At 47.5% G+C, this 24,923-nt stretch overlaps 1 protein-coding gene across 3 annotated transcripts in view; it reads left to right on the plus strand.

Moving 5' to 3' along the window:
• Positions 1-24,923, plus strand: part of PLXNA4 (plexin A4) — a 462,053-nt gene that overhangs the window by 346,610 nt on the left and 90,520 nt on the right. For all 3 annotated transcript variants that reach the window (XM_030015469.2, XM_030015470.1, XM_030015471.1), the window contains 3 exons: positions 1,984-2,083; positions 4,374-4,488; positions 20,483-20,683. In XM_030015469.2, coding sequence (XP_029871329.1) covers positions 1,984-2,083; positions 4,374-4,488; positions 20,483-20,683 — 416 coding nt within the window. The remainder of the gene's footprint in view (positions 1-1,983; positions 2,084-4,373; positions 4,489-20,482; positions 20,684-24,923) is intronic.

Consider the following 24,923-nt stretch of genomic DNA (forward strand, 5'->3'; position numbering starts at 1 on the left):
GTTGGTCACCCCAAGAGATGCAGAGAGGGTGCTGCCATTTTCATCCTTGGCTTCTTGTGAAATGTACTGTAAAGTTTGTCTCTAAGGATCCTCAGGCCACAGAAAATGAAGTGACATGAACTGTCACCATCATCTCTGCTCTCCCCAAGCTGCACACAGCTGCAGGTGCTCTCCATTGCGGTCCCAAAACAAGCTCCCAGAGGGCTGTTACCATTTTCAGGTCCCACTGAGTTATCAGTCTTGTTTGCCTACCAAGATAGATGCCAGAAACTATTTCATTGGTATGGACATCTATCCCAGGCCAGGCTATAATCAACCCGCAAACAAAAATAGCAGTGGAAGCTGGAGGCAGGACAAGACAGAAATTTTTTCTGAAGCATGGTTTTCAGAGAAGCTGGGCACCTGCGGCTTGTACCAACTTCAGCAGCTGGTGCTCCGCACCTCTGCAAAGACCAAAAGTCCTCCATGCATAGTGCCAGAAGCTGGGTTTGAACCAAAGGATGTGCAGCTCTGTAGCACATCTGATCCCTGAGGCTACCCAATTCTCACATCCCGTTTTAAAATATATGCAAGACGCTGGCAAAGTTGTTAAATACGAAGTGGTTAACAGAGTTGTCAAAGCCGGCGGCAGCAGATGGGCAGCGGAGTCGAACACTGGCAGCAAAATGTGTTTAGTGAAGTGTGTGGTCTGTGCGTGCGTCTGTGCGCGTGTGTGCTCGTAGGTGGGTGAGCGTGCACGCGGGCGCACGCTGCGACGAATTGTCAAGTTTACTTTGGCCTGATTGATTAATGAATCTTTCAGGTGAGGAGGAAAATAATAGAGGTGAAAGGGCCAGCCAGGTTGAGGTCTTGAATTAAACATGGGTCCCTTCCCCACCAAATTACTGCAATTACTGCGTCCACTCATTACCCACAGCTGATGGGCTCTGAATAGGGCTTTTGGCATTGCGGGAAGAAGTGACAGTTCCAGCATGGGAGCCATGGGAATGGGAATGAGGAGATGGTGTGTAGGAGCTGAGGTGCAGGCTTTGCTGCAGATGGGTCTGCTGTGGAAATGGATGGGTCCTTCTGGAAGTTCAATGGCTCGTGGATGTACGAATGTACATGTAAGAATGATCTTACACAGAGATGGGTTCTTTGTAGCCTAAGACTGAGGTGAATGGACCTTGGGGTGAATGGGGTGAGTGAATCTGGAAGAACTGTTCATGTGGGAATCTTCCTGTCCATCAGTATTTCCCAGGCTGCAGATAGGGAACTCCTACCCTATCCTCACTATTATGGTATCTATCCTCCTTGCTCATTCCTTCACCCTGCTTTCTCAAGGTATAACCTCTCTTTAGGGGCAGGATCGGGAGGTGGCCTTTTTCAGGCATGGTTGTCCTGGGTATTGGGCCATATTCAGAGATGTTAAATAATGAGGGTGAGGAGAAAGTAGATCTTTCTTTATCCCCTTAGGAAAGCCGGTACATTTATCCTTCAGGCAGTGTATGCACAGGCCACCAATGTCTGGGGCCAGCAGTGAAATGTTCCACAGGCTCCTTCCTTCTGGGCTCATCAATTGAACCAACAGCAAGGAAGAACTTTAAGGACAGTACTCCATCTTAATGGCCTCCTAATTCCAGACATCTGCATCCTTTCTTTGAGCTTAGCTTTCCTACCTGATGACTTCAGTCAGAATATTTTTGAAATTGGTGAGGTATGGTCTAGACCTGTTGTCATCATACAGCCCAGACTCTGCTCCCAGGTATGATAATTTCCAGTGGTGAAGACACACTCCATCACTCCAGTACTGTAAGAGATAGAGAGAGATGTACTCAGAGAACTGGGCTCTAGAAGGATTTTACTGCACTTTCTACATCTATTGGGGATAGACTAGCCAAGGTACTGTGGGACAGCTCCAGGTTCAGACTGATGGCATGACCAACAGGGCTTAACTACACTAACAAAGCAGTCTCACACTGATGTGTCTTTTTTTTTCCCCAGGAGACCATCACATTGTCCAGCTTCAGCTCAAGTCCAAGGAAACGGGTATGACCTTTGCCAGCACCAGCTTCGTCTTCTACAACTGCAGCGTCCACAACTCGTATGTTCATTTCTTTTGATACCTGCTTTCCATTCCACCCCTGGATCTGCCACAGAATCCACTGCTGACTGGGGCTTGTGTCCCTCAGGAAGCTGCTTAGGTGTGGAGGTGACCAGGGCCCAGGGTCACTTGTGTGATAGTCAGCACGGTGGGGTCCCCCCTGAGAAGGCCAAGAGTAGCATAGTGACATTTGTTCTGTTGATGAGCCTCCTTTGCAGGAAGGCATTGTCTTGAGGAGTCATCATTGTCATCTTCATGTGTCCCTCGGGCAGAGGAGCACCACATTAGTGGGAGTTTGCCACAGAATTGAGTCAAAAGTGAGTCATGACCTCAGCAAACGGCCCCCTCATCTTCCTATTAAGCAGTTTTTGGTGGATGGCTGGATCCTGCCCGTACGTACGCACCTCCAACCCTCATCCATGCTGTCAGTCCCATCAATAGGAGCCTGCCCCACGTGGTTAGCATGAGCTTGGACCTTCAGATCTGGAAAGACAGGATTTTCTGTTTCCTGCATGTTGTGAACTGAGCAGGGAACACCCAGCTGATTCCCTCAAGACCATTTTTTCCACCCTGCCAGCTTCTTTCCTGCCCTGCACCCCATTCTTCTGGGGTTTAGCTGGCACCCAGGGCTGCTCAGGAGCTGCCCCACTGGAGCAGGTCTGCAGCTTTCCTGTAGAAAGATGCTCTTCCAGCAGGTTGATCCACCCCTGAGCAAGGCTGAGCGGCTCTGTCCCCACCACTGAGCCAGCAGAAGTGCCAAAAGCAGATAATTACTGCAGCTCAGCAATTCACAAGGAAACACAAATCCTGTTTCCGTGTTCCTGCTGCTTTGACAAACAGTGTCAGAAAGCAAGTGTTGGGGGGGAAAGCAGAAGAGATGGTGGTGTTAAATATTTATGGCATGTTTTGGTTTCTTACTTGACAAAGTATAATACACTATCCATTTTTAATTTGATGTATCAGAGCAAGCACTTGTTACCAGTTTGAAGAATAGCTCGCTGTACCAGAGCTGAAAGTGGATTGGAGTTGAGCGAGATTTCACAGAGACAGGGGAGAGGGTGTGCGCCTGCCTGTTGGGCTCAGCCAAGCTCTACTGGAGGCAATTTTTTCACTCCTGCCCATTAAAAACCCAGTGGCACATAAGGGCCGGGAAAATTCCTCCCCACCCCAAGTCCCCTCCAGGTACATCAGAGCCTGCAGCTGCATGAAGATCTCCAACAGTGTGAGTGACCAGGAGTCACTGCCGTCCAGCAGTTGTTTTGTACAGAGAGCTCGTTACGGCTCAGTGTGGTTGCTGGTGAGCAGACATCGTATTAAATGAAAGAAAAAAAAGTGTGATGTACGTATAAGTCGGTGCTGTAACACAGCCAGGAGAGGTGTTTGCAGCTCTTACTCTACAGGGTCTATGGGGCATAGGAGAGCAAAACCTTGTAAGATGGAGGGCATGGCTCTTTACTACACCCTGAGTAGGTGACATTCTAGATATGCCCTCTGCTTCCCAGGCAAGTGCTACAATAGTCTTTCCTTCTCTGCTGAGATGAAGAAAAGAAGAATATAGTTAATACATTTGCAAGAGTCCCATCACCCTGGGCAGAACTCACACTAATAAGCCTGTGGGACACAGGGGGAGAAAACGCCCTGCTTAATCCTTGGCTTTCTGACTTTGGTGCATCCCAGTTTGTGTCTGACCTCTATATCATGTGTGAGAGTGGAAGGATTAGCCAGAAGGGACTGCTGGTGCACAGGGACTGCCCTCCATGGGCATCGCTTCTCCTGCCTGCCCCTTTCTTAGTCACCTTCTCACGATGTGTTCGCAGTTCCCAGGGCACTGGTGCAGTTCAGTGTGGAGGCAGCAAGGCTGTAGCAGTTTACACCCATCCCCTGATTTTGTATTTTTGGTTACACTCAGGATTTTGTTATGGGCAAAAAAGGGAACGCCTCTTATGTATGAAGCTGAGAACTTGATAGTCAGATTAAAAGTTGTAACAGGGCAACCAAAATACAACAAATATTTATTATTACTCTAGTTACAATGATATGAATGCAATCTGAATTATCTAATTAATATGAGACACAGTGACAACCAGCTGAAGCCATGGCAAGTCCAGCACCATCCTGCGACTTGATGGTGTTGGGTCAGTTCAAAGCCTATGGCCTTCTGCTAGTGATGGCAAAAGCAATGTTTGCTGGGCTATATTTCCCTCTGAGAAACACTATCAGCCTCAAGGTCTGTCCTGTTGGCTGACAGGACCCGGCTGGCCAAGTGACCACTCTTTCTCTCTGTTTCCAGGTGTCTGTCGTGCGTGGAGAGCCCTTACCGTTGTCACTGGTGCAAGTACCGCCACGTCTGCACTCATGACCCCAGCTCCTGCTCCTTCCAGGAGGGACGAGTCAAGCTGCCCGAGGTAGGCAGGGGCACAGGGCATGCGTCGCGTACGTGGGCTGCTCGGGGCTGATGTTGCCTTTTGGCCTGGGACAGACCAATGGTCCAGGAAGTCTTCTCCATCTCCAGTCCCATTCTATCCCTCTTCTGCTGACCCTCCAGGAGACCCTCACCTTTCCCTCTGTAGATAGCTCCTCTCCTCTCTGCTCTACCAGACCCCCAGGGAGCTGCCCTCTCCCTCCTATACACTACAGGGACCGTGTTGCCTCGGAAAGCCATTGCAAGCTCCCGGCACCAAGGGACTGGGAGGGATGGGAAACACTGGGCATGCATCTCCTCTGGGAGAGAAGGAGGTTGCCTCTGAGCAGATACTCCTCAGGCTGATGAGATCTGGGGAGGATTCAGGGCTATGTCCACAGTGTCAGTGGATTTCAGCCGTGCTTCGAGCACCTCTGTGGCTTTGTGTGTTCAGTGCCTAATGGCCAGTGCATCAAACTGCCTCCAGACAAGGCTGGAGAATGCCTCATTGCCAGTTGCTGAGCTGAACTGGACCTTGGGGCTTAATACAGAGCTGGCTGCTGTGCGGCAAATGCTGTCTAGCTCGTATTGTAACTAACAAGCACTTGCAGACAAGTGGAGCTCGGGAGAATACAAATAGGAAGCCACTTAATTACTTCCTGGTCAGGAATGGTCTGAAAGCATCCTGGCCTGTCTGGTAAATGACCTGAGATGGCTCATTGTTTGCCTGGCCCAAGGGACCAGTACCCATTAAGAGATCTGATATCTGCTGAACCACTGAGCGCAGAGGCAGCTGCTGAAGACTCCGGCAACGTGTGTCGCATTCAGAGGATGAAATCCCCATTGCTCCCTGTGCTGCCTGCTGGGTCTGCTGTCTCTAACATGTTCCCCCACCTGCCCCCAGCCCCTGACCCAGGCAAGCCAGTTTGCTGGACCAGATGACACACATGTAGTGTCTTCACACTCCTGTGGCATCACCCATTCCCTCCCACCCCTTCCTTATGTGCGGTTGAGATGTCACATATGTGCCGGTTGAGGTGTCCTGGAGCAGACATCCTGAACTGCTGTGGCATTGGGACAGGCCATAAATATTCATGAGCAGGGAGGCTGCCAGTTCTTCCTCTACCAGGATTCAGAATTTGCTGTAAAAGTGCTGGAAAACTTGCTGATGAGCTGGAGGGCTTGACACCTTCTACTCGGTGGTGAAGTGGTGAAGGAAGGCAGCCCAGGATTCAGCCCTTCTGGTAGGCTATCCCAACCAGGCAGGTCCTATTCCCTTGCATGGAGCCTTGACAGAGTTTGGCCAGTCCTGCTGGCCACAGGTCTCTGTGCCTTCTACTTCAGGAACTGGAGAGACCTCAGCCTCTTGCTCAGGTGGCATTTCCTGGGACACTTTGTCTCAGGTTCCTGCTGTGCAATGCCACCACCATTTATCTCCTCTGGCAGACTCCTCTGGTGTATCTCGTGTACCATGCACAGGACTCACCTCCCCAGTTCCCACCTGTTCTCTTCTGCAGCCCTCTGCCCAAAGTGAAGTGCCTACAAATCTCAGTGCATCTCCTCCTCCCTCAACTCATATCACATCCCTGGTGTTTCTGACACTTGCTCCCATCGGAAAGGAGATCATGAGAAGCTCTGTGTCATCCCAGTTCCTTAGGGAAGAGACTGGGGATGGCACAGCCCTTGGTCTTTATCCCCTCCAAGGTCTTGCTCTGCAGAACTGGGGAGCAGGCAGTGGACTCATTGGCCTCGGCAGATCTGCCTATTTTAGCGCACCTTTTCCATTGCTGCTTTATCACCTCACTAGTTTTGTTTCTGAAAGGTATCCTCTTCAGACTAGGAGACAGATCCAGTCTGGGGGGCTTTGTCCGTAGAGATTGCTCTTTCTCTCTTCTATCCCCCTTAACACAGGATTTCCTGCTGACCTTCAAATACTCCCTCTCTGATCCTGCAAAGCTGCTCTGTGCAATTTGCATGGCAGCAGGAAGAGGCACAAACTTGACCTTAGAAGACAATTGTTGATCTCCAAGGCAATGATAGCATCCTGCGACACATACATGTTACATTGGTCATTGGTAATAAGGGCTGCAGCCCTGTAAGCTTCTGCAGCAAAACCATCTCCAGGCACAAACCTCTTTCCCACGGGAGACAACATTTGGCAGTCAGCTGCTCAGCTCAGGAGTTGGTTTTGCTGTCTGCTGTGGAGAAGAAACACTTCTCAGCACTGGAATGACTGGACAATATCTGCAAGGATAATGGCCTCACAAAACGCAAAACTTTCAGAGATAGCTTTCTGCCTGGCTATATGAGAAATGCCCTGTAGCTTCATGGTCCTTCTCATTGCCATCGGTGTGTTTGTGGCCCTCAAGGACACTAGAGCTGGGAAAGGATGGTGTCACAAGTGCCTTCTGACAGATTTATATTTGCTCTGTGGCCAGAAAGGTTTTGCCAAATGGCACTTGGAACAAATGGTGCGTATATCTCCCACGCTTCTCTTGAGAAGCCATGTTCTCACTGACTCATCTCTCTCACTGAAATTTCCACTGTCTATTTTTTACTTTCACCTTCAATTCTTTCCCTTTCTGTCCTGTACCCATGCCTATTTGTTGAGTGGGCTCTTGAACAATAGAAACCATTTGGTATCTTGAAGCTAAGCCTGGCTTCTCATTCCCCATCCAGACCGCCACCCAGTTCCCGATGACTCACAAGGTTGACAGGGCTGAGGTCCATTTCCAGACTTCCCAATGCCATCTTCAGTAGTGTTCAAAATGTACCATCACCCTGAGTGGGCCTATTTTTACTGGCTTTTCATCTCCATCTGCAATGCTCCTTTCGATCCTTTCCTCTACAAGCAGTTGGACCCTGGAGGATGAGGAGACGGAAGCGTTTGCTACCATCCAGGCATGAGTACCTTCTAAATAAGTAAGTCTTGAGGAGGTACTGATGCAAAACTGTACTACCAATGTGGGATGGTTGGACCATCCCATTTGCAGTCCTTCGACGAATCTGCTGAGCAGATTAGCATGGCCGGCTTCCAGGATTGTATGGTCTGATTGCACCAAGAGACTCCTTGCCAAGCAAACAAATATTGGTGTTACTCTGTCATATGGACTGGTGCCAGAAACTCCTTCCCTCTGTAATCATCATTGCTGGCATGCCAAGTCTGCTCCCTTCCCCCTCACTATGGCCTTCACCTTCTCTTGCCGATACACCCACTTCCAGGTGATTTTTTTTCTCTCTTTGCCTGTACAGCATCTTGCCATAATGTGGGAAGAGGCTTCCCACTCTCCAGCTGGCCTGGGCTGCAAATGGACCAGTTGAGCTGGTACACATCACCCCTGGACCAGCCTGGAGCACTTTGAAGGGAGCCTTGTGCCCTTGTGGACTTCTGACTCTTATCATTTCCTTAGCAGATCTCACAAGTTTCTGGATACTCTTGGGCTCAACCTGCCTTTCTTTCAGGTCTTCTTCATGTTCTCTGACACTATCTTGGGTTTTTTACTTTGTTTTTTTCCTTGTAGTATGAGTTGCTGATTAATGCAGAGTCCAGGATGAATTTGAGCCTGATCCAGTGGGTCAGCAGAAAGGCTTTGGCCATGACCCACGCTGTCCAGAAGGCAAAATATTGTTTCTATCTGGATAGCCTGTGATCTACCATCCAAGGGGAGCCTTTGAATTGCATGGTGGATAGCTGTGATTGGCCAGCCCCAGGGTGGGACAGGGCAGCTGTCCTACCACCTGGCAAAAAACTAAACCAGAGATGGAGGAAGGACAGAAAAGGCACGTCCCTCGCTATCAACAAGGAGCCATGACTTTCTTACCTGTCACTTGTCAAGTGCTCGGTGAATCAGCTCTGCCCATAACAGAGCTGAATCAACTAGACTGGAAACCCTGGGAAAGCCCATGTTTGCTCCTGGTGAAGAACTCCAGTGTGGTCATAAAGCAAGAGTATTTATGATTATGGCACTGAACTCAATCAAATAGGGTTGACGATGTCTCTGGATGATTTGCGGCAGAAATACTTCACCTTGGCTTATAATTTCCCCTTACAGCAGGTTTTCGAAAGCCAAGTCCACTAGCTTGAAATATACTGAGTGACTTCTTGCTTTATAAAGGGGAACTGAGATTATTGCTATTGAGGCCAGGAAGGGAAAGAACGAGAAAGAAAAGACATTTTAATACTGAAGTAGCTTGTTGTTGTTTTTCACAAAGAGAGATGGTGGCAAAAGTGGAGAGAATTAGTCTCAAAGATAAAAGGGAGCAGGCCAAGTTTCTGTTTTTTTTCTTGGCCATCCTGTCTCTGCTTTTGACATTTGTTGCTGACCGTAGCTAAAGTCATAGTGCAGGCTTAGCATCGCACCACAAACCATTGCACTGCAGACTAACACACTGTGAAATCAACCCTTACTTACTTGACACAATCACGAAGTAAGAGAGCTCAGTCATTTTCTTCTGTAAATGGGCAAGACAGTCAACAAGTAGTGGAGGGAAACTGAGGCACGGAGGAGTAAAACAATTGATCTGAAGGTCTCCAGTGTGATAGAAGCTACAGAAACAGCACCTGCCTCTCCTGATGTGTATTACCCAATACACCTGATTGCATTGTCCATCTTGTCTTCGTACAGACCTGCTCTCATCCAGTGGGTAGTTTTCAGGTCAGTGTTTCACAGACATATGTACAAGGATGAGTAAGCTGGGGTAGCCTACTTGAGTTGATGGAATAAAGGACTAAGTCTTCTTTTGTGCCTTATTCCCTGAGATGAACACTATCTTGTTCCGGGCCTTGCAAGGATTTTAGCTTTGTGTGGGGGAAAAGAGAGGGGAAAAAAAAATGGCAAAAGCCAAAAGCAAGCCTAGATAACAAATCTGTTATCCGCTGGGCTTAAAAGATACATAATCATTTAATTACCTTGAAGGAGGTTTTCATCTTTCCCTGCTCAGCCGATTTGCGTGTGCGTGTGTTTTTCTTCCTCCCCCAAACAAGCTTTTTATTAAAAGGATTTTCATCTGCTGCCTAAAAAGAGAACAGAAGAAAAGATCTCGCACCAAAGTGTTTTATGTCGAGTTGTACGTGCTAACGACAGTAAAGCCCACATAAAAGAAACAACTGCTTCAAATATTAATTTGTCAAAAGCAATAGAATGCTGTGTGAGCTGCATGCTGGCGAGCAGCTGCCGAGGAGCAGAGTGTTGCTTTGCCCAGCGCTTGCTCGTGCCTTGTGCTGAATGAAGAGCTCTACCGGAGGCCTCTGCAATGGAGTGCATGGATTTAGCTCTGGCTGGCCACTTGTGCTTCTTGGGGATGGGGTTTTTGGGAAACAGGGAAGAAGGGAAGGGAAAAAAGAAGGCAGGGAGTGATAATGACAGCTCAACCTGAACGGGGAGACATCTAAGAGGCATTTGGACAATGCCCTTAATAACATGCTTTAACTTTTGGGCAGGCCTGAAGTGGTCAGGCAATTGAACTAGATGATCATTGTAGGCCCCTTCCAACTAAAAATATTCTATTCTATTCTATTCTTTTCTATTCTATTCTATTCTATTCTAAAGTGATAATGCCCACATCTCCTCATCATGGACTTTGTCTGTAGTAAACTCAGCAGTGCCCTTCCCCACCCTGCTGGTGCATCTCAGTCTGGCTCAAGGACAGTTTTGCCCCAAGGTCTTAAAAAGCAGAGAGGTTTTCAGGGTCCCCAAATGTCCTGCTTTGTCCTCTTTGCAAGCTGCAGAAGGAAGGCATGGTGCCCACCTCCTCCTAAAATGCACCCCAGTGGAAATGCCTGGGTGGCTGCCCTGGGGAGGGGTAGAGGACCTGCTGGGCCATCAGGTGAGCATGGTCAACTCCTTGCTCCCTCGCATCGACAACCCTTCTGGTGATGCATCTTCAGCTGTTGCTGTGGCAACTGCTCAGTTTCCCTCCCACTCCTGTTTCCAGCCTCCCTTAACCCGGCCAGAGAGGCGGCTGCTGGAAGCATCGGCACGGGGAGGAGAGAAAACCCATCTCCGCTCAAATTAATGGATCTCTCATTTCTCAGGGACTCTAATGACAGTTGCAGCGAGGCCAATACCAGAGCGCCGAATCTTTCCCGGCTTGTCGATTATCCGCTCACTTATCCTGGCACCTGTCTATCATTAAAGGGAGGGTGCGAGGTGTAGTTTCTATGGCAACTGCAGGCAACCTGCTGCCTTCAAGTGCTGTGAGCAGGCAGGGGGACCGGCAGGAGAGGCGAGGGGATCAGGAGCAGCTCCAGACAGGCAGCTGCTGCGGGCAGCAGCAGCCACCCCGTACAGATGGGATCTGGCGTCGCGATGCATACATTTCAAGGCACCTGCTTTTAGAACAGCATGGGGCTTTGGTGTTTAACATCTATTTAGGTCTTCGAAGTGTTTCCAAGCACGTGTGATGGAGTTCAGTCTTGCTGGCATCCTGTCCACGGGGAGGCAAGGGGTAATCTGGGAGGAGGCTGTAGCTGATGGTTTCGATCCAACCGTGCCTTGGGGCTGCTGGTGGTTTGACGTTTCAGGCTGTGGTGTTTCGGCCCTCATCCACCGTTACGGCCCTTTGCCAGAAATGGAGATGTGTCGTGTAGTGGGTACATGCTCTTCGGAAGGGGTGCTTCAGATAATCATAAGAGGAAATTAAACACAGAAAGTGGAGGCTGGGCAGAAAGCTTTCCCCTTGTTCATGGGGTCCTGTCAGAGCATGAAAATACTGCTTAGAGGCACTATCGGGTAGTGGATGAGGCCACCGATTTTATTTCAGCAGATGAGAGTTTTATTCTTGCCTCTGCATTGGCTTGGACACATTCACCTTTCTGTGTCCCTGTTTCTCTCACACCCTCTTCTGATTTGGGTAAGCACTTTCTGTTAATAGGTGCTTGTACAGCACTTAGTACCTGGAGCTGTGATCTCGCAGTGGGGGCTGTTCATAAGAAGTCTTTGAGCATGTACAAACAAATTAGATAATTTGCTGTTGTTTGCAAGTCATACTGACTTGCACTGAGGTGAAGAAAAAGATGGAAAGCCTGTGTGTGAAGTGACTTCTTCTGTTATTTTTGGGTACCTTTTGTCATCTCTGAGCCTTTCTGCCCTGCAGTCATCCAGCTGGCAGGGGAAAAGGCTGGTAACTTGTTCAATTTCCACAGTAACTTTTAGCAGGATTTCTGATTATTATGGTGGTGGATCTGCAGGAAATCTACCTTCGTGCAAGGCAGCTCCATCCTGTCTCTCCTTGTTGAGACCTCCAACCAAACCGCAATGGGAACTGAGAACTGGTGGAAAAAGGCTTCCCTGTGAGCGGTTCATCCTGCCTTAATACACATCTTGTTTTCTTAGAGCTTAGCTTCTCCAGCCACAATGTGAGAGACTAATCAAGGACTTATTCATGTAATTTCTAGGAGCAACTCAGGGAGATTGGTTTGAACAGAGATGTAAGAAGCATCTGACACTCAATACCATGTCCCTGCTAAATGTTACTCATACCAGTTGGGCTGCTCATCTTTGTAATGCAAGATTATTTATCCTGTAGGACAGAGTGATTTCAGAATGCAACAGGGTAATAATATTCATCTGTCCCTGCCAACACAGCACCCTTGAAATAACATTGGGAAGAGCTTATGTTGTTTTGATAGCCTGGCTTAGTGTGATGCCATTGTAATGCCTCAAGTGGCTACAGGATTTTCTGGCTATCTGAACATCTGTTAGGACTGTATAGCACCCTGCAGTTTGAGGGAGGAAAGACAACTCCCCATTCAGACTTAGTCCAGGGTGATGGCCTGGCCCCGAAGCAGGAAGATTTTGCTTTTCTCCGTTGCAGCACCAGCTGCGTTCACTGCTTTCGGACATGTGAGCTTTTGGGACCTGGCCAAGGAAAAACATTCTCAGGATGTTGAAGCTGCAGGTAAGAGGTGAGGCTGGAATGTGTCTCCTGCTCTGCTTGGGGCATCTCCAGGAGGCTGAGCCCAGACCTTCATTCCCCTCCTTGTCTTTGAGCATAAGTCCATTTGCTTTGGCTTGGACGTTATCTCATGCTGTCATGGGTCTTGGTGAGGGGTGAGTGGCAAAAGCCAGGATATCACGGTCCTGACCTTTTCATTATGGAAGCCAAAGTATTATGACTCTCTGGGCTTCTGTCCTGGTTTCCGAAGGAAGTGGGTTTGCGTCAACGTGGCCTGTGTGTGCAACCTCCAGTCCATCTGTTACTCTGTCTCTTCTACTGACTTCTGATCTCATTGGCCATTCTTGGCCTAGTTGGGCCAAAGTCTGGAGCTCTAAAAGATACCAAGTTCCTACTAACTTTGTAAAAATGGGCAGCTTTAGAGAAGAAATAGTCTTTCGGTCCTCTCTTAGGAAGAAAGCGCTACAGCTTGGGCTCAACTCTTGTTAGACACCAGAAATCCCCATGTGAGAGTATTGTCATGAGAGTCCCTGACACTTCTGAGGGAGCCTTGGTTGGAGAACGTCCCTTACGCCTGCAAACCCCATTTGTTGGCACAGATGTATAGGAAGCTGCTTTGTTGAGGAATGACATGTCCATGTCATTGGTACCTACATGGATAAGCAGTAAGGGGTATTACTGCAATGCTCAAAATTTGCAGCCTCATTGGGCTGCTGGGGTGCCATGCGTAGACGTACAGTGCTTTCTTACACATGAAAGGTCTTGTGAACTTCAGCTGGAAGTCCTTGCAGAAGGACAGAAGGCTGGCTAGGCAGGAGGATGCAGATTTATATAGTAATAATTAGAGAAGAAACTTGTTACTGCTTTATGAGCTGCCTGTGCTCTGCCCTGTGCTTTCCATGGCTTTGCACAATCCAGTTTTACTGTGTGTGTTATTCTGAAGACTGTCTTACTTAAGCAGGGTTTTCCTTTACAAATGACAGACTTTGTCCAAGTAGATACACGGTTATCTTGTCTCTTGCACGTACACCACCGTCCTCAGTGCACACATTCATATTTCTTATGATTTCAAAACCAGGCAGTTACTCAGGAAACACCAGAACCGAGACTGCTTGCATTTCTCCAGTAGCCCCTTTCCTTTGAGCAGATGTACCTAATGACACAATCATCTACTATTTTTGTCACTAGTCCACTCCCTTCATCCAGTGACCAGAAGGCTCCTGCTCTCTGGATCATTACTTTTCCTTCTGAGAGTGTGTCAAAGCAGCAAAGGGCTGAAAGAAAGCTAATGTTGTGTCTCTATTTAAAAAGGATAAATGTGGTGCTTGGATAATTATGGCAGCCTGACCTTGATCCTTGTGAAATAATGGACCAGCTGAGAAAGACTCTATTAAAAAAGAATTAAAGGAGGGTAAAATCATTAATGTTGATCAGCAGAGATGTGTGGACTGACTTCAGAGGCAGAATAGTCCTAGGTTGGGATCAAGCTCTCAACAGACTTGGGTCATTTCCCAGCACTGCCTGCGTGGCCTTGGGGGAGTCACTTTGCTCCCAATCAACGGGATTCAGCAGTAAGCCATGTGAGAGGAGGTTAGTTATCTTCATTTAGATTCTGCTTTTCGAGTATCCATCCACTCTCTGGTGATCAGCATCACACTCTAGCCTTCACAACACTGAAGCCAAGGACCCAAGAGGTTATGGCAACTGAGCTAATGATCTGCTATTGATCTGTTGGACCCCCTTCCTCCAGCAGTGATATCACTACACTAATATCACCACACTAATCTGTGCAAACCACCATTGAAGTATGCAGCTACTAGAGTGCACAGAGCCTAAACTGGGCCAAATCTCTTCCACAGACTGAGCACCAGCCTCCAGGCCAACCACCTTTTCCCAGGCACCAGAATCACTTGCAATATCTGACAAAAGAGAACTGGTATTTGCTCCTGAGTGCATGGAAGACTCTTAACTAGAAAGGACCCACCAGAAGTGACAGCGATGCAAGGACTCAATTATTTCTTTGTTGTCTCTGCAGATGTTTACACTTCCTATAAATCCTGTTGCTTTCTCCTCATCAGCTGCCTTTAAAGTTCTGAGCATTTTCTTCATGTATTATTACTTTTGCTGTGCCAATAAATAAGCACACCATCAATCAAACTAACAACATTGTAAACTTAGGAAGTGCAGATAAAATATATGGTGCATTAAAAAATTCTTTGACCGGGTGAGCTTTTTTGTAGCTGGTTTGATTGCTGCTGGTGCCGATGTAAATTTGGGGGAAGTATATCCAGAAATTTATGGAGCTTGGAATCCTGCCTACAAAGCATTGACCTGATTCCACTTTATAACCTAATAACGTTCCCCAGCACTGTTCGTGTAAATTTTAAATATAATTTTTATGATGCTAAGAATTAGTGGTGTAATAATGTAAACACAACGTGGACTGTAACTCACCCCTTCCCCTCCCGCACTGGGAATGCTGAGCTCCTTGCTGCTTAGTTCTCCAGATTATCCTGGGGGTGGGAAGTTGTGCAAGAGTTTAAAAGTGATTCATCGAAGGAACTGGATTGTCAGCCCTGGAGCCTGAAGCCCTCTGATTGCAGCAATACAGCCTAGCTGCTAAACAAGGGTCTGATTTTGCTTGTGTGGTGTCACAGCCCTGACCTTGGGTGACCTTGCTGAGGTGTGAGAGAGAACTTCAGGCAACATATTCCAGGCAGTCCCTGTTGCCTCTCATCTGCCAACTTGTTGTTTTCCTGCTTTTTATCCAGGTGAAATCTGATTCCTCTAAAATCAATGACCAAAAAAAAATTTTTTTTTGTTTGCCTGTTTTCCCTCTCCTTTTTCCCCTTCCTTCCCTTCCTTTTCTTTCTCTTTCCCTGTTCTGTTTTGGTTTTAATGTTTTTTTAATCTAATCTAACTAACAGAGCATCCAGATGCTGTGGTCTAGATATCTTTATAAAGTCCCAGTCCCTGCCTCTAAAATCTTACCCTCTTGACTTGATTACAGCACAGAGTGGGAGGGTGAGAAAGCCATAGGAGACACAGGGAAAGTGGTATATTGCAGCTCAGCAGAGCAGACGAACAAAAGATGTATTGTATTTACATAATATGTGAGTAAATAACAATCTGAGTATCATTTCTTGTGGGGTCCCGAAGGGCTTGAGTGAGTAAGTTATGGCCCCCACTTACTTAGATTCACTTTGTGGTCATGTTCCTTCCAGGCAAGATGGCTTGGGTAAGGCACCAAGATGGTTGCTGAATGAGGGATACTGAAAAGAAAGTCTTAAAAAAAACCCTGAAGTTGAGGGTGAAGAAATGGATTTTGATGGGAGGAGAAAAGGGGAACTGGATGCTTTGAGATGAGTAGTGGAGGAATTGGTGGTGGTGGCTATGTCTGGTCCTGAATGGAGATGAGTCCTACTCTTCTGGGAAAGAAAGTGTGAAAATTCATTGCCAAGAGTTGAGTTTATCTTGCCAAAGATGCCTACAACGCAGTCAGCAATAGGTGAGCTCTAGTTTCCTTCTGTAGAAAGTGGAGATCCAGTCAATGCTACCAGCGATCATGAGGGAGCAGTATGAAGGAAAAGTAGAAAAGGTTCACTCACCTGAATGCTCTGCATGACAAGAGATGCACAGGGGAAGACAAGTGAGCTGGGATACCAATATAAGGTGGAGACTGTTGACAGGTGGATGGGTCATTGTAAATTCACAGATGTTTTACCTGTTCCCATGTAGATTGCCTACCAGTCAAAGTAGATCAGACTCATTTTCTTTTGGAAAATACTTTGATGAGACTTGGGCTCATGATCCTGGTCACAGACAGTAACAGGGAGTGAAACTGTACAAAACAAGGCTAGAAGAAAAACCCATGCAATATCAGAAGACTATGAAAGATCCCTACATGCTTCAGTCCCTAGGAGAGGATGATAACTCAGAGTATCTGGTCAGTGTCCAGCTTATACTGGAAAACAGCATGGTGAAATCTCCATGAAATCATAACTATATATGTATGAAGTTCCATAAAGGACACAAACTAATTAGTTCAGGACTAAGACCACATAGCCTCAGAGAGGTTTCATCACCCTCTTTAGCAGAATTCTCATGATGGGTCTCACTGGGGACTCACTCAGCTATAGCTGTGATGAGGGCCATAACACATATGTGAGAGAAAAGGAGAGAAAGGGTTCTCATATTTCTGAGACTTCATTATTTCTGCAAGCTACAGGAAAACACATTTGCAGGCATTCTATGAGGAGTTATAAATAAAGAAAATTAAACTACCATTGACCCAATGAGTACAGCCCATTTGATGCAGTGTTTTCACTGCAAAAGCTCTCTGACTTGATAACTGGCAAAATTTGGTGATTTGAGGTGTGCATCGCTGCTGATACGAGTAATTGGCAAGGGTGGAGGATATTATTTTAAAGAGACTGACTCATTCGAAATCATTTAAGGAATAGAATGAAGCTGCACACAGAAAATGCATCAAGAGTCCGCTTTCAAATGTGTTGCCCTGGTACAGATTAAACTGGATTTTAGCTCCTCTGGAATCTGAACCAGCTCCCCTTAGAGTTGGGGGAAAGGCTTAATTTATTATATACCAAAGACAAAAGGGATGGGATTGTGCCCTTCCTTGGTACAGTTGTTGGCAGTGGATGTTTTTATTTCCCCTACATCATGTGAAAACTGTGCTTTTCCAACCTGGGTGATGTCCATTGCAGAGGAAGGGTGAAGAGAAACTGCCTCTGCTGGAAAATGCCCAAGATAACTCTTTTTTAAGGACCCTTCTGCTTGGGTCCTGATTGCAGGTCTGCTCTGAGCAGGTTGATGTTTTACCCTCAAAAATAGAAACCTGCCCAGGCACCCAAAGCTTGACACAGGCTGTAAAATGAGTACCACATTTGAATTCGAACCGAGAGCGGTCCAAGCTCTGAGGTTTTATGCAGTACATCACCCAATGAAATTGCCTTTTTTGCCCCCCCCCCGTTTCAATTAGAAAGAACATTAGGTCAATCAGATAAAGCCACATTGGGAGGATTTCCTCTTTATGGCGCTCGCCTCTTCAATTATCTATAATGAACTTCCTCACAGTACTGCAAAGCTTTTTATATGCAAACGAATCCTGTTTTGGGGCTGCCGCAATCACTGCTTGTTAATGAACTTGAAACAAGTGTTATCGGAAAGGTTACAGCACCAGTGGTGGAGGGGGACAGGATAAAGCTAGACAAGAAAGACCAGCCTGAAGAGCTGGGATTGGCCTGCAGGTAACATAGTGGACTATCTCCAACCCCCATCCTCCAGCCCCCTTCAGAGGCTTTTCTATTTGACAGACATCAAGCAAAATGCCCACTCTTGGGAAATGGCTGCTCAGTAGCAGATAGGGCTTTCCCATCCTCCTATCCCACTGATTCACTCTGCCAATGCATCTCTCTCTGAACTCCTATAGCTGGGGAGAAAAAAAATTGAGATGATGTTGCCAAGGTCTTTTCTTATGCCAGGAGAAAGAGAAGGAGCTGATTCAGAGGCCCCAGGACATGTAGGGCAGGGGAAGGGGAAGCATCAGGGGGTGTTGAAACCATACAGTCCCAAATGGTACTTACACATGGTATATGCTGGCGTGATCAGAACTGGAGATTCTCAGTCTTGTTTTAATATAGCCTAGGTCACCTCCTTCCCCTGCCCTCTGGGTTTTTATAGGTCTAAGTCACCCAGGGTTAGATTATGCCTCACTTTCTCATGCTGAGTAGCTACTTAACCATGCAGCTAGCCTTAACGCTGGTGTGCCTTGATAATGTAGGATCATTGGACTCAAGGTTGGAAAGACTTTCCAGACTGCCAAGCCTTGCCCTTTTGTCAAGGCAAACACTTCTGTGACACTTTAACCATTGTGTTTCAGCATTAGTAGTTCCCTGGGGACATTTCAACATGGGACAGGACAACAGCAGGAGCGGAGAGTGTTGGAACAGTGTGCAGCTCCTGAAGCACTCCTGGGGGTCAGACACAGCCTCTTTCCACACTGGCTGTGCCTTGTGCATGATGACATGTAAGGCAACTTCCACTGCTCATATACTCCTGGAGCCTCCTCACACGGGTCTGCTTGTTGAAGTGCCGCTCAGCACCAGGATGCCCAAAACAGCAGAGAATCGCAGTGGTAAATCTCATCACTGCAATGAAGTACCACATGAGCTTGCCACCTCCAAGCCTTACACCAGCCAGCCAGGTTAACGTGATGGCCTATTAAGCCTCAGTCCTTGGTAGCACCTATTAAGCTAGGTCTTGTTCCAGATTAGCCCAGACAAATGGCCACCAGACTCACGATGGTTTACCTCCGTCCAGCTCCAGTGACTGTGTGCTTGCCTGTCCTGGTTCTGGTGTTAACCTGGGCAAAGCCAATTGAAGTTCATCAGCAGCTGTCAAGTATTTACACCGTTAGCACCACCCTATAAGTGCAGATGAGAAATCAGTTTGCCCCAAAGGGCTTTTCAGTCTGGCATCCCCACTAGGACAGACAGACCCGCTTTGGGGACTGAGGAAGGCTTTCGGACTTCACTGCAGTGATGTGCTGGGTGGTTACTGGATTTTCTTTCTGCCCCTGGCCATGGATCGGCTCATACCCACAGTGTGATGATTGATGGCTCTTGTAATTCTATTTCTGGTTGGTGTAACTGCAGATGTTACACGTCTAATCCATTTTTTTATCTTCCTAAGCTATTTGCTTCAGTAAGATGCTTCTACCATCTGCTCTAACAAGCTCCCAGACTCTCGTAAGCCGTAAATTCCACTTTTGAGCCCTTCAGTCCCTTTCCCTACTTTCCAGCACTGGATCAGTCCAGCCTCCTGCCATCCCTTGCCCACACCTACAGATTAAGCGTGCATCTCTTTATGTAAGTTCCTTGTCTCTGCTTGCACCAACTGGACCTGACTTTAACGTTGGGCGAGACAGGCTGAAATGGTGTTGCTCTCTGCACTGGACAGGGTGGCTGCTCTACCGTGGTGCTCTACGGAGAGCAGGCAGTGTGCCAATAACAGTGGTGAGAAGAAAAAGAGGGGACAGGCTTCCTCTTGGCACGTAGGAGTTGAAAAGACTTAAAAGAGGGGACAGCCAGGCACTCACAAGTGATCAAGACAGCGTAGTCTGTGCATATGGCATGCTTATGTTTTGTAGCCTGTTGTAGCATTTTTTTAAGGGATCCCATTTAATATCAAACTGCCTTGGATTAGCCAGGCGAATGCTGCAGTAATTTCCTAAAGAGTTGATAGCTTCCTAGAATACATGAATTTGACAGCTTGCAGTTGTCTGATTGTACTATGAAGAAGCAGTTCATTGCTACTCTAACTAAAGCTGTGCAAATTAATGAGACTTTGAATACAGCCTTCTACATGGCAGCTTTGGGTGCCCAGACCTCTACCTGTGCAAGGGACTCACCAAGAGGCGCTGGATTAGCAGCATCCATTTAGCATTGCTCCTTTTGCGAAACGGTGGCAAGCCTTTCCAAGGGACCTCCACACATTGTGTAACAGTTGTTTCTTGGGAGCTGGATCCATCTGTAATAAATATTCTGTCCGCTTCTAAGCCAAAACAAACTCTCTTTTTAACAGCCCAGACTCTGTAGCTTACAACGTGTCTTGCTGGAGCTAGCTAGAGCTGTGCCTTTTGTACAATGGTGCACTGGCTGTTGGGGAGGCAAGGAATTATGCTCAGGTTTTTGCTTTATTCACTTCTCATGTCATGGCATTGCAACTGGGCTAAGTCCCTGGAGGGAATACGATTGCTTTCCCACTACCTGATTAATGGAGCAGGTATTAAAAAGCACCAGAGGTAGCTTCCTTGGGTCCTGAGGGTTGAAAGTCTGTCCTGTGAATAAGGGAGATAGGAAAGGATGGTCTGTAAGAGAAATCCTTCCTCACCTGTTTGTCTGAGCCTTCCCGGTAATGCACCTTGAACACCCTTGTAATAGGCTGAGGCCCAGGGAGATGCAAAGGTTTTGTAATCGGTTGAAGCGAAGTGTGAAGTGGGAAGGTTGAGAAGCAGCAGAGGACTCCAGCTGGGGCTGGGAAACCCGTGTGCTGACTTGAAGTGTTGTATTCTCTCTCCCTAGGACTGTCCCCAGCTGCTACAGGCAGAGAAGATCCTGGTGCCGGTGGAAGTGATCAAGCCGATCACGCTGAAGGCCAAGAACCTGCCCCAGCCGCAGTCGGGCCAGCGAGGCTACGAATGCATCTTGAACATCCAGGGCAATGAGCAGCGGGTGCCCGCTTTGAGGTTCAACAGCTCCAGCGTGCAGTGCCAGAACACTTCGGTGAGCAAGCCCTGCGTACTCGGGAGAGATGCAGGGGCCAAGGAGGACCACAAGTACCTACAGCGCTGTCCTAATGGGATGTGGGGTTTTGTGGCAGCCCTTTTTACCTTATTGCCTGCCCAATTCCAGCCACAGTCAAGGAAAGGCTGGTATGGTAGCTTGCAAACTGCCCTTTTTGCTCTTTAGGCTAGCTGGTGTCACCACACAGTAGTTGCTTCTGCCCTTGGATTGCGGCATTTGGCTGTGCTGAGGCACCTTAGCCATGACCCATAGGCATTATTATCAGCTTCACCTGCCCATATCCTCGCAGTGTCACATCCTTGTGTCCGTTCAGAAGGGTTTCCAAAGGGACATGTGTTCATATCAACCCTGAGAGTTAAGGTTATTATGTGGGGTTTTGGTGACGGGACATATGAAACCCCGTATAAACAATCTGACGAATGCCAGCATGTAGTGGGTCAAAAGAAGGGTAAGATGCTGAAGGCTTGAGTCAAACCCTCCTCCAGCCACTGACTCACTGCATGACCTTTGGTAAGTCTCTTTGCCTCTGCCCACCTCCGCTTCCCCATCTGCAGTGCAGGACCAGTAACCCCCCTCCCAGGGAGCCTGTGCGAGTCACAACGGTGTTGTCACCGCAGCAATGCCAGTTTGGGGGGCAAACGCTGTCATCTGCCAGGAGCTGTGCATATGTGCAATGGTGGTCTCTGCTTCTCTGGAGGTTTCTCCATGAGATTCACGTCTCCAAGACGTGTATTTGAGTCATTATCATTGCTGGTACTACGAGATGATTTATTAGTCAAAGAGCTAATTACAGGCTTTAGCCACTTCACTGCAGCTCTGCCACTCCATGCTGGGCAGCGCTTGTTAAAATCCATCACAACGTATCCTGCTGCATTAAGTAGCGTGCTGAAGATTATAGGCAGTTCACACATTTTATGATCTGTTGCAAACAAGCAACTTCCCAATGACACTCTTGTATTTATTTTTGTCCCCCTCCCTCACCCTGATTTTCATTGCTGGTTGGTGGCCTGTGAGCATCCAGGTTTGAGGTTTCACAGAAATGGATGGCTTGAGAAATTAAAGCGGCATTAAACTTTTTAAGAAAAATATTTCATTTTACAATGTGAAAGCCTGTGGCTAAAGGGGTATTATATGGACCTGGGCAGAGTCTACATATCTGTCCAAAGAGTCTTAGCAGGGAAGAGAGCAGCCATCCTTTAGAGTTATGAATTCTCTGGCACACATAGGCATCAGCACGAATTATCTCAGGATGATTTTAAGCATAATGGGGCTGAGCAGGGGAGTGACTGCCTCAGTAGTCCTGGAGGGTCCCTCTCAGCATCTGAGTTTGTGGTATCCAATAAATGAGCCTGGGTTTGGGAGGTAATGGTTACTATTCCTATCCTACCTGCATGCTTCAAGAAGTTGCTAGTGCCTAGGACCAGACAAGCGGGCTTCGATGAATCCCCAGATGCTCAAGGGATGCCCGAGTGCTGCGGCAGCACCATGTTGATTTTACTGATTGTTTTCATGGCAGAACACTCAAGGCTACTCCTGAGCCGCACAGGGTGGCAGGGCTGAGTCTCAGGCTAATGCAAAGGCACTCCGTGACCTTGCTGCTGTGTGGTGTCGGTAGGATGCCTATCCCATGCGTCGTGGTGGCTCAGGTGGACCTCTCTCTTCTCCAGGGAGAGAGGCTTATTTTGGAATAAACTCAACTCTTTTCTATCCTCTTTTCTGCCTCCTCTCTCCCTCTCCATCTTTCTCTCCCCTCCCCTCTCCCTCTCCCTCTCTTTCCTTTTCTTCCCTTTTCTTCCGAAGGTACTTTGACGCTGTGATTTGAGTTCTTTTTTTTTCCTGAGAAATGTTATTTCATTGTTGCTCTGAATTTGCCAGACACTGAGAGAAAGAGATATGGAAGGGAGAGCCAGACAAAAGAAAGAAACATTCACACAGATACAAAAAGGGAATAGAGAAGCCCCGGCTCTGTTAGAGCAGGTGGCAGAGGACACAGACAATAGGGAAGCAGTGCTGTAGATATGTCTCCATCATGATTATTTCCTTCCCTGCCAGAATTAGCATTCAGTCTGGAGCCACTGCGATACAATGAGCCTCTGCTCCAAGGGTCACCTGGCTTTAGAAACAGCCGTATGAGCTTGTTTGCAAATTGAATCAGCCCCCTTTGACAGAGCTTTTTACTCAGCAGAGTTGCTGGATGAGACACTGAATGTAGCACCTGCATTGCAGGCTTGGAGAAGGTCCAAAGGAGGGTGGGAGGATGTGTTGTGATGGTGTGTCCCTGAAGGGATGCTATCCTGCCAGCAGATCTTTCTGTTGGTGATGCATGCTAGACTAAGCAATCATTTTTGGCTTGTTTTCCTTCATAAGCCTCAAGATCTACCCCTTCCCATCGTGCGCTAGGCACCAATGAGCTCAAATTCAGCTCTTGCAGAATAAATTCAGCAAAATGTGGGATTTTTCCTGCTTTCATACGGGATAGGATCAGGAAAAAGCCTTAATTCTTGCTCTCCACTGCCTGGTCCCTCAAGATTTACACCAGGGATCAGAACCATCTTAAGCAGGCGCTTTACTAAATGGCTCCAACTTCAGTTAAAGGATGCTATAAGGAGACCCAGGTGGGACCACCCTATCTGATGGTGTGTCAGTAATGTCATATCCAGCTCTGAGGCCGCCTCGGTGCTTGGTCCAGTCAGTAGCCAGCTCTGTCTCACCCCCTGTCTTTCCTGGAGATATTTCATTTGATAACAGCAATAAGTCACTGCAGGCAGCATGCTTTGGGACAATTATTGTTCTTGTCAAGTGGTTTGAGACTCTCAGCTCTGGGCTTTGTCCTCTATCACACCACCCAAGGCATGCAATTATCACTCAGAGAGACCCTGCCTGCCATTCCTTATTGCACTTATGATAGCTCTGCCGACAGTCTGGACACAGAGTGATGGGAGGAAATGAAAAGGAGGAGAGCTAAGGAGGCATATAAATAAGTAAGTAAAAACATCAGCAGGAATGGCTGAAATTGCTAGATCTATTAGGGCAGAGAGCAATCTCCCCAGTGGGAAACAGTGGGAGCCCCAGCACTTGCAATCAGCCCGATATTAGCAGCCTTTGGCATGAGGAACAGGGAGATGGGTGAGAGATGACCCACCTGACTGTGCCATGATCATTGCCATTACCTGCTTCAGTGACTAAGCCCACATTCTTGCTTGGTGTGAGCCTGCCCATTGCCTGGCCTTGCACACAGAGGCAGCACACGCTGATTTCTAGCAGTAAAAACCCTGCTGATAATTTGCCTCAGGTCCTTCACAGGTCTGTGTGGCGTGAGACCCGAGATTGTACAGCCAAAAGTGCTGTCTAACTTAGGGATAGGAAAAGCAAATATGTTGTTATTTGTCACATCATTGCACTTGAGCAAAAGATCTCAGCGGCGTTTGACTGTGGTGTGGCTCACACAGTGGAGGGAGTGATGAAAAAAAAACAAACCCCAAACAAAAAACAGAGCTGGGAAAAAATGAGGAGCTATTCACAGAAATCGTGGGAAAACACACTTATGGGTGGCCAAAGGAAGAGAAGCATGGGGCTGTGAGTTATACATCCACTTCTCAATTATTATGATGCATTATTATTACTTATCCGCATTCAAATATCACAGAGAAACTCCAAACATGATGTGGGCTCCGTTGTTGTGGGTGATACCCAGACATAAAAATTCAGTCCCAGCTCTGCGAAGCAGAGAGTCCAAGGAGATGGGATGACTGTGGGCAAGAAATTTTCTGCCTACAGTTTATGGCTGGAAAATTGATGCAAAGAGGGATTAAATGACTTGCACAGGATTACACAAGGAGTTGGTGGCAGAGCCAGGTACAGGAATCAGTCCTCAGGCCCGAGCTGTAATCACAAAAGTGGTGTCAAGGAAAACAGACTAACGCTAAAATACTGTTAAAATGCTGTTTTTCTGTAGATGTTTCCCTGCTATTGGACACGCTTGAGGTACAAAGAGGAAATGTAACCGCTCTTGGTTTATCGTCCTAAGTGTGCCCAAGCCAAACTACCAAAGGGCTTTGCCCGGTGATACAACATCCCAGCAGGATGCAGCAAAAGGTCAAGCGTGGCTATGGATTTGCACAAACTGCGTGGCTGAGAGTTCTGTGAAGCTGAGTTCCTCTAATGCAGGATGCCTGTAGTAACAGGATGCCCAAAAGATCCAGGAATTCACAGACTTCTG

The sequence above is a fragment of the Aquila chrysaetos genome, chromosome 5, assembly GCF_900496995.4.
Source record: "Aquila chrysaetos chrysaetos chromosome 5, bAquChr1.4, whole genome shotgun sequence".
Classification (NCBI taxonomy): domain Eukaryota; kingdom Metazoa; phylum Chordata; class Aves; order Accipitriformes; family Accipitridae; genus Aquila; species Aquila chrysaetos.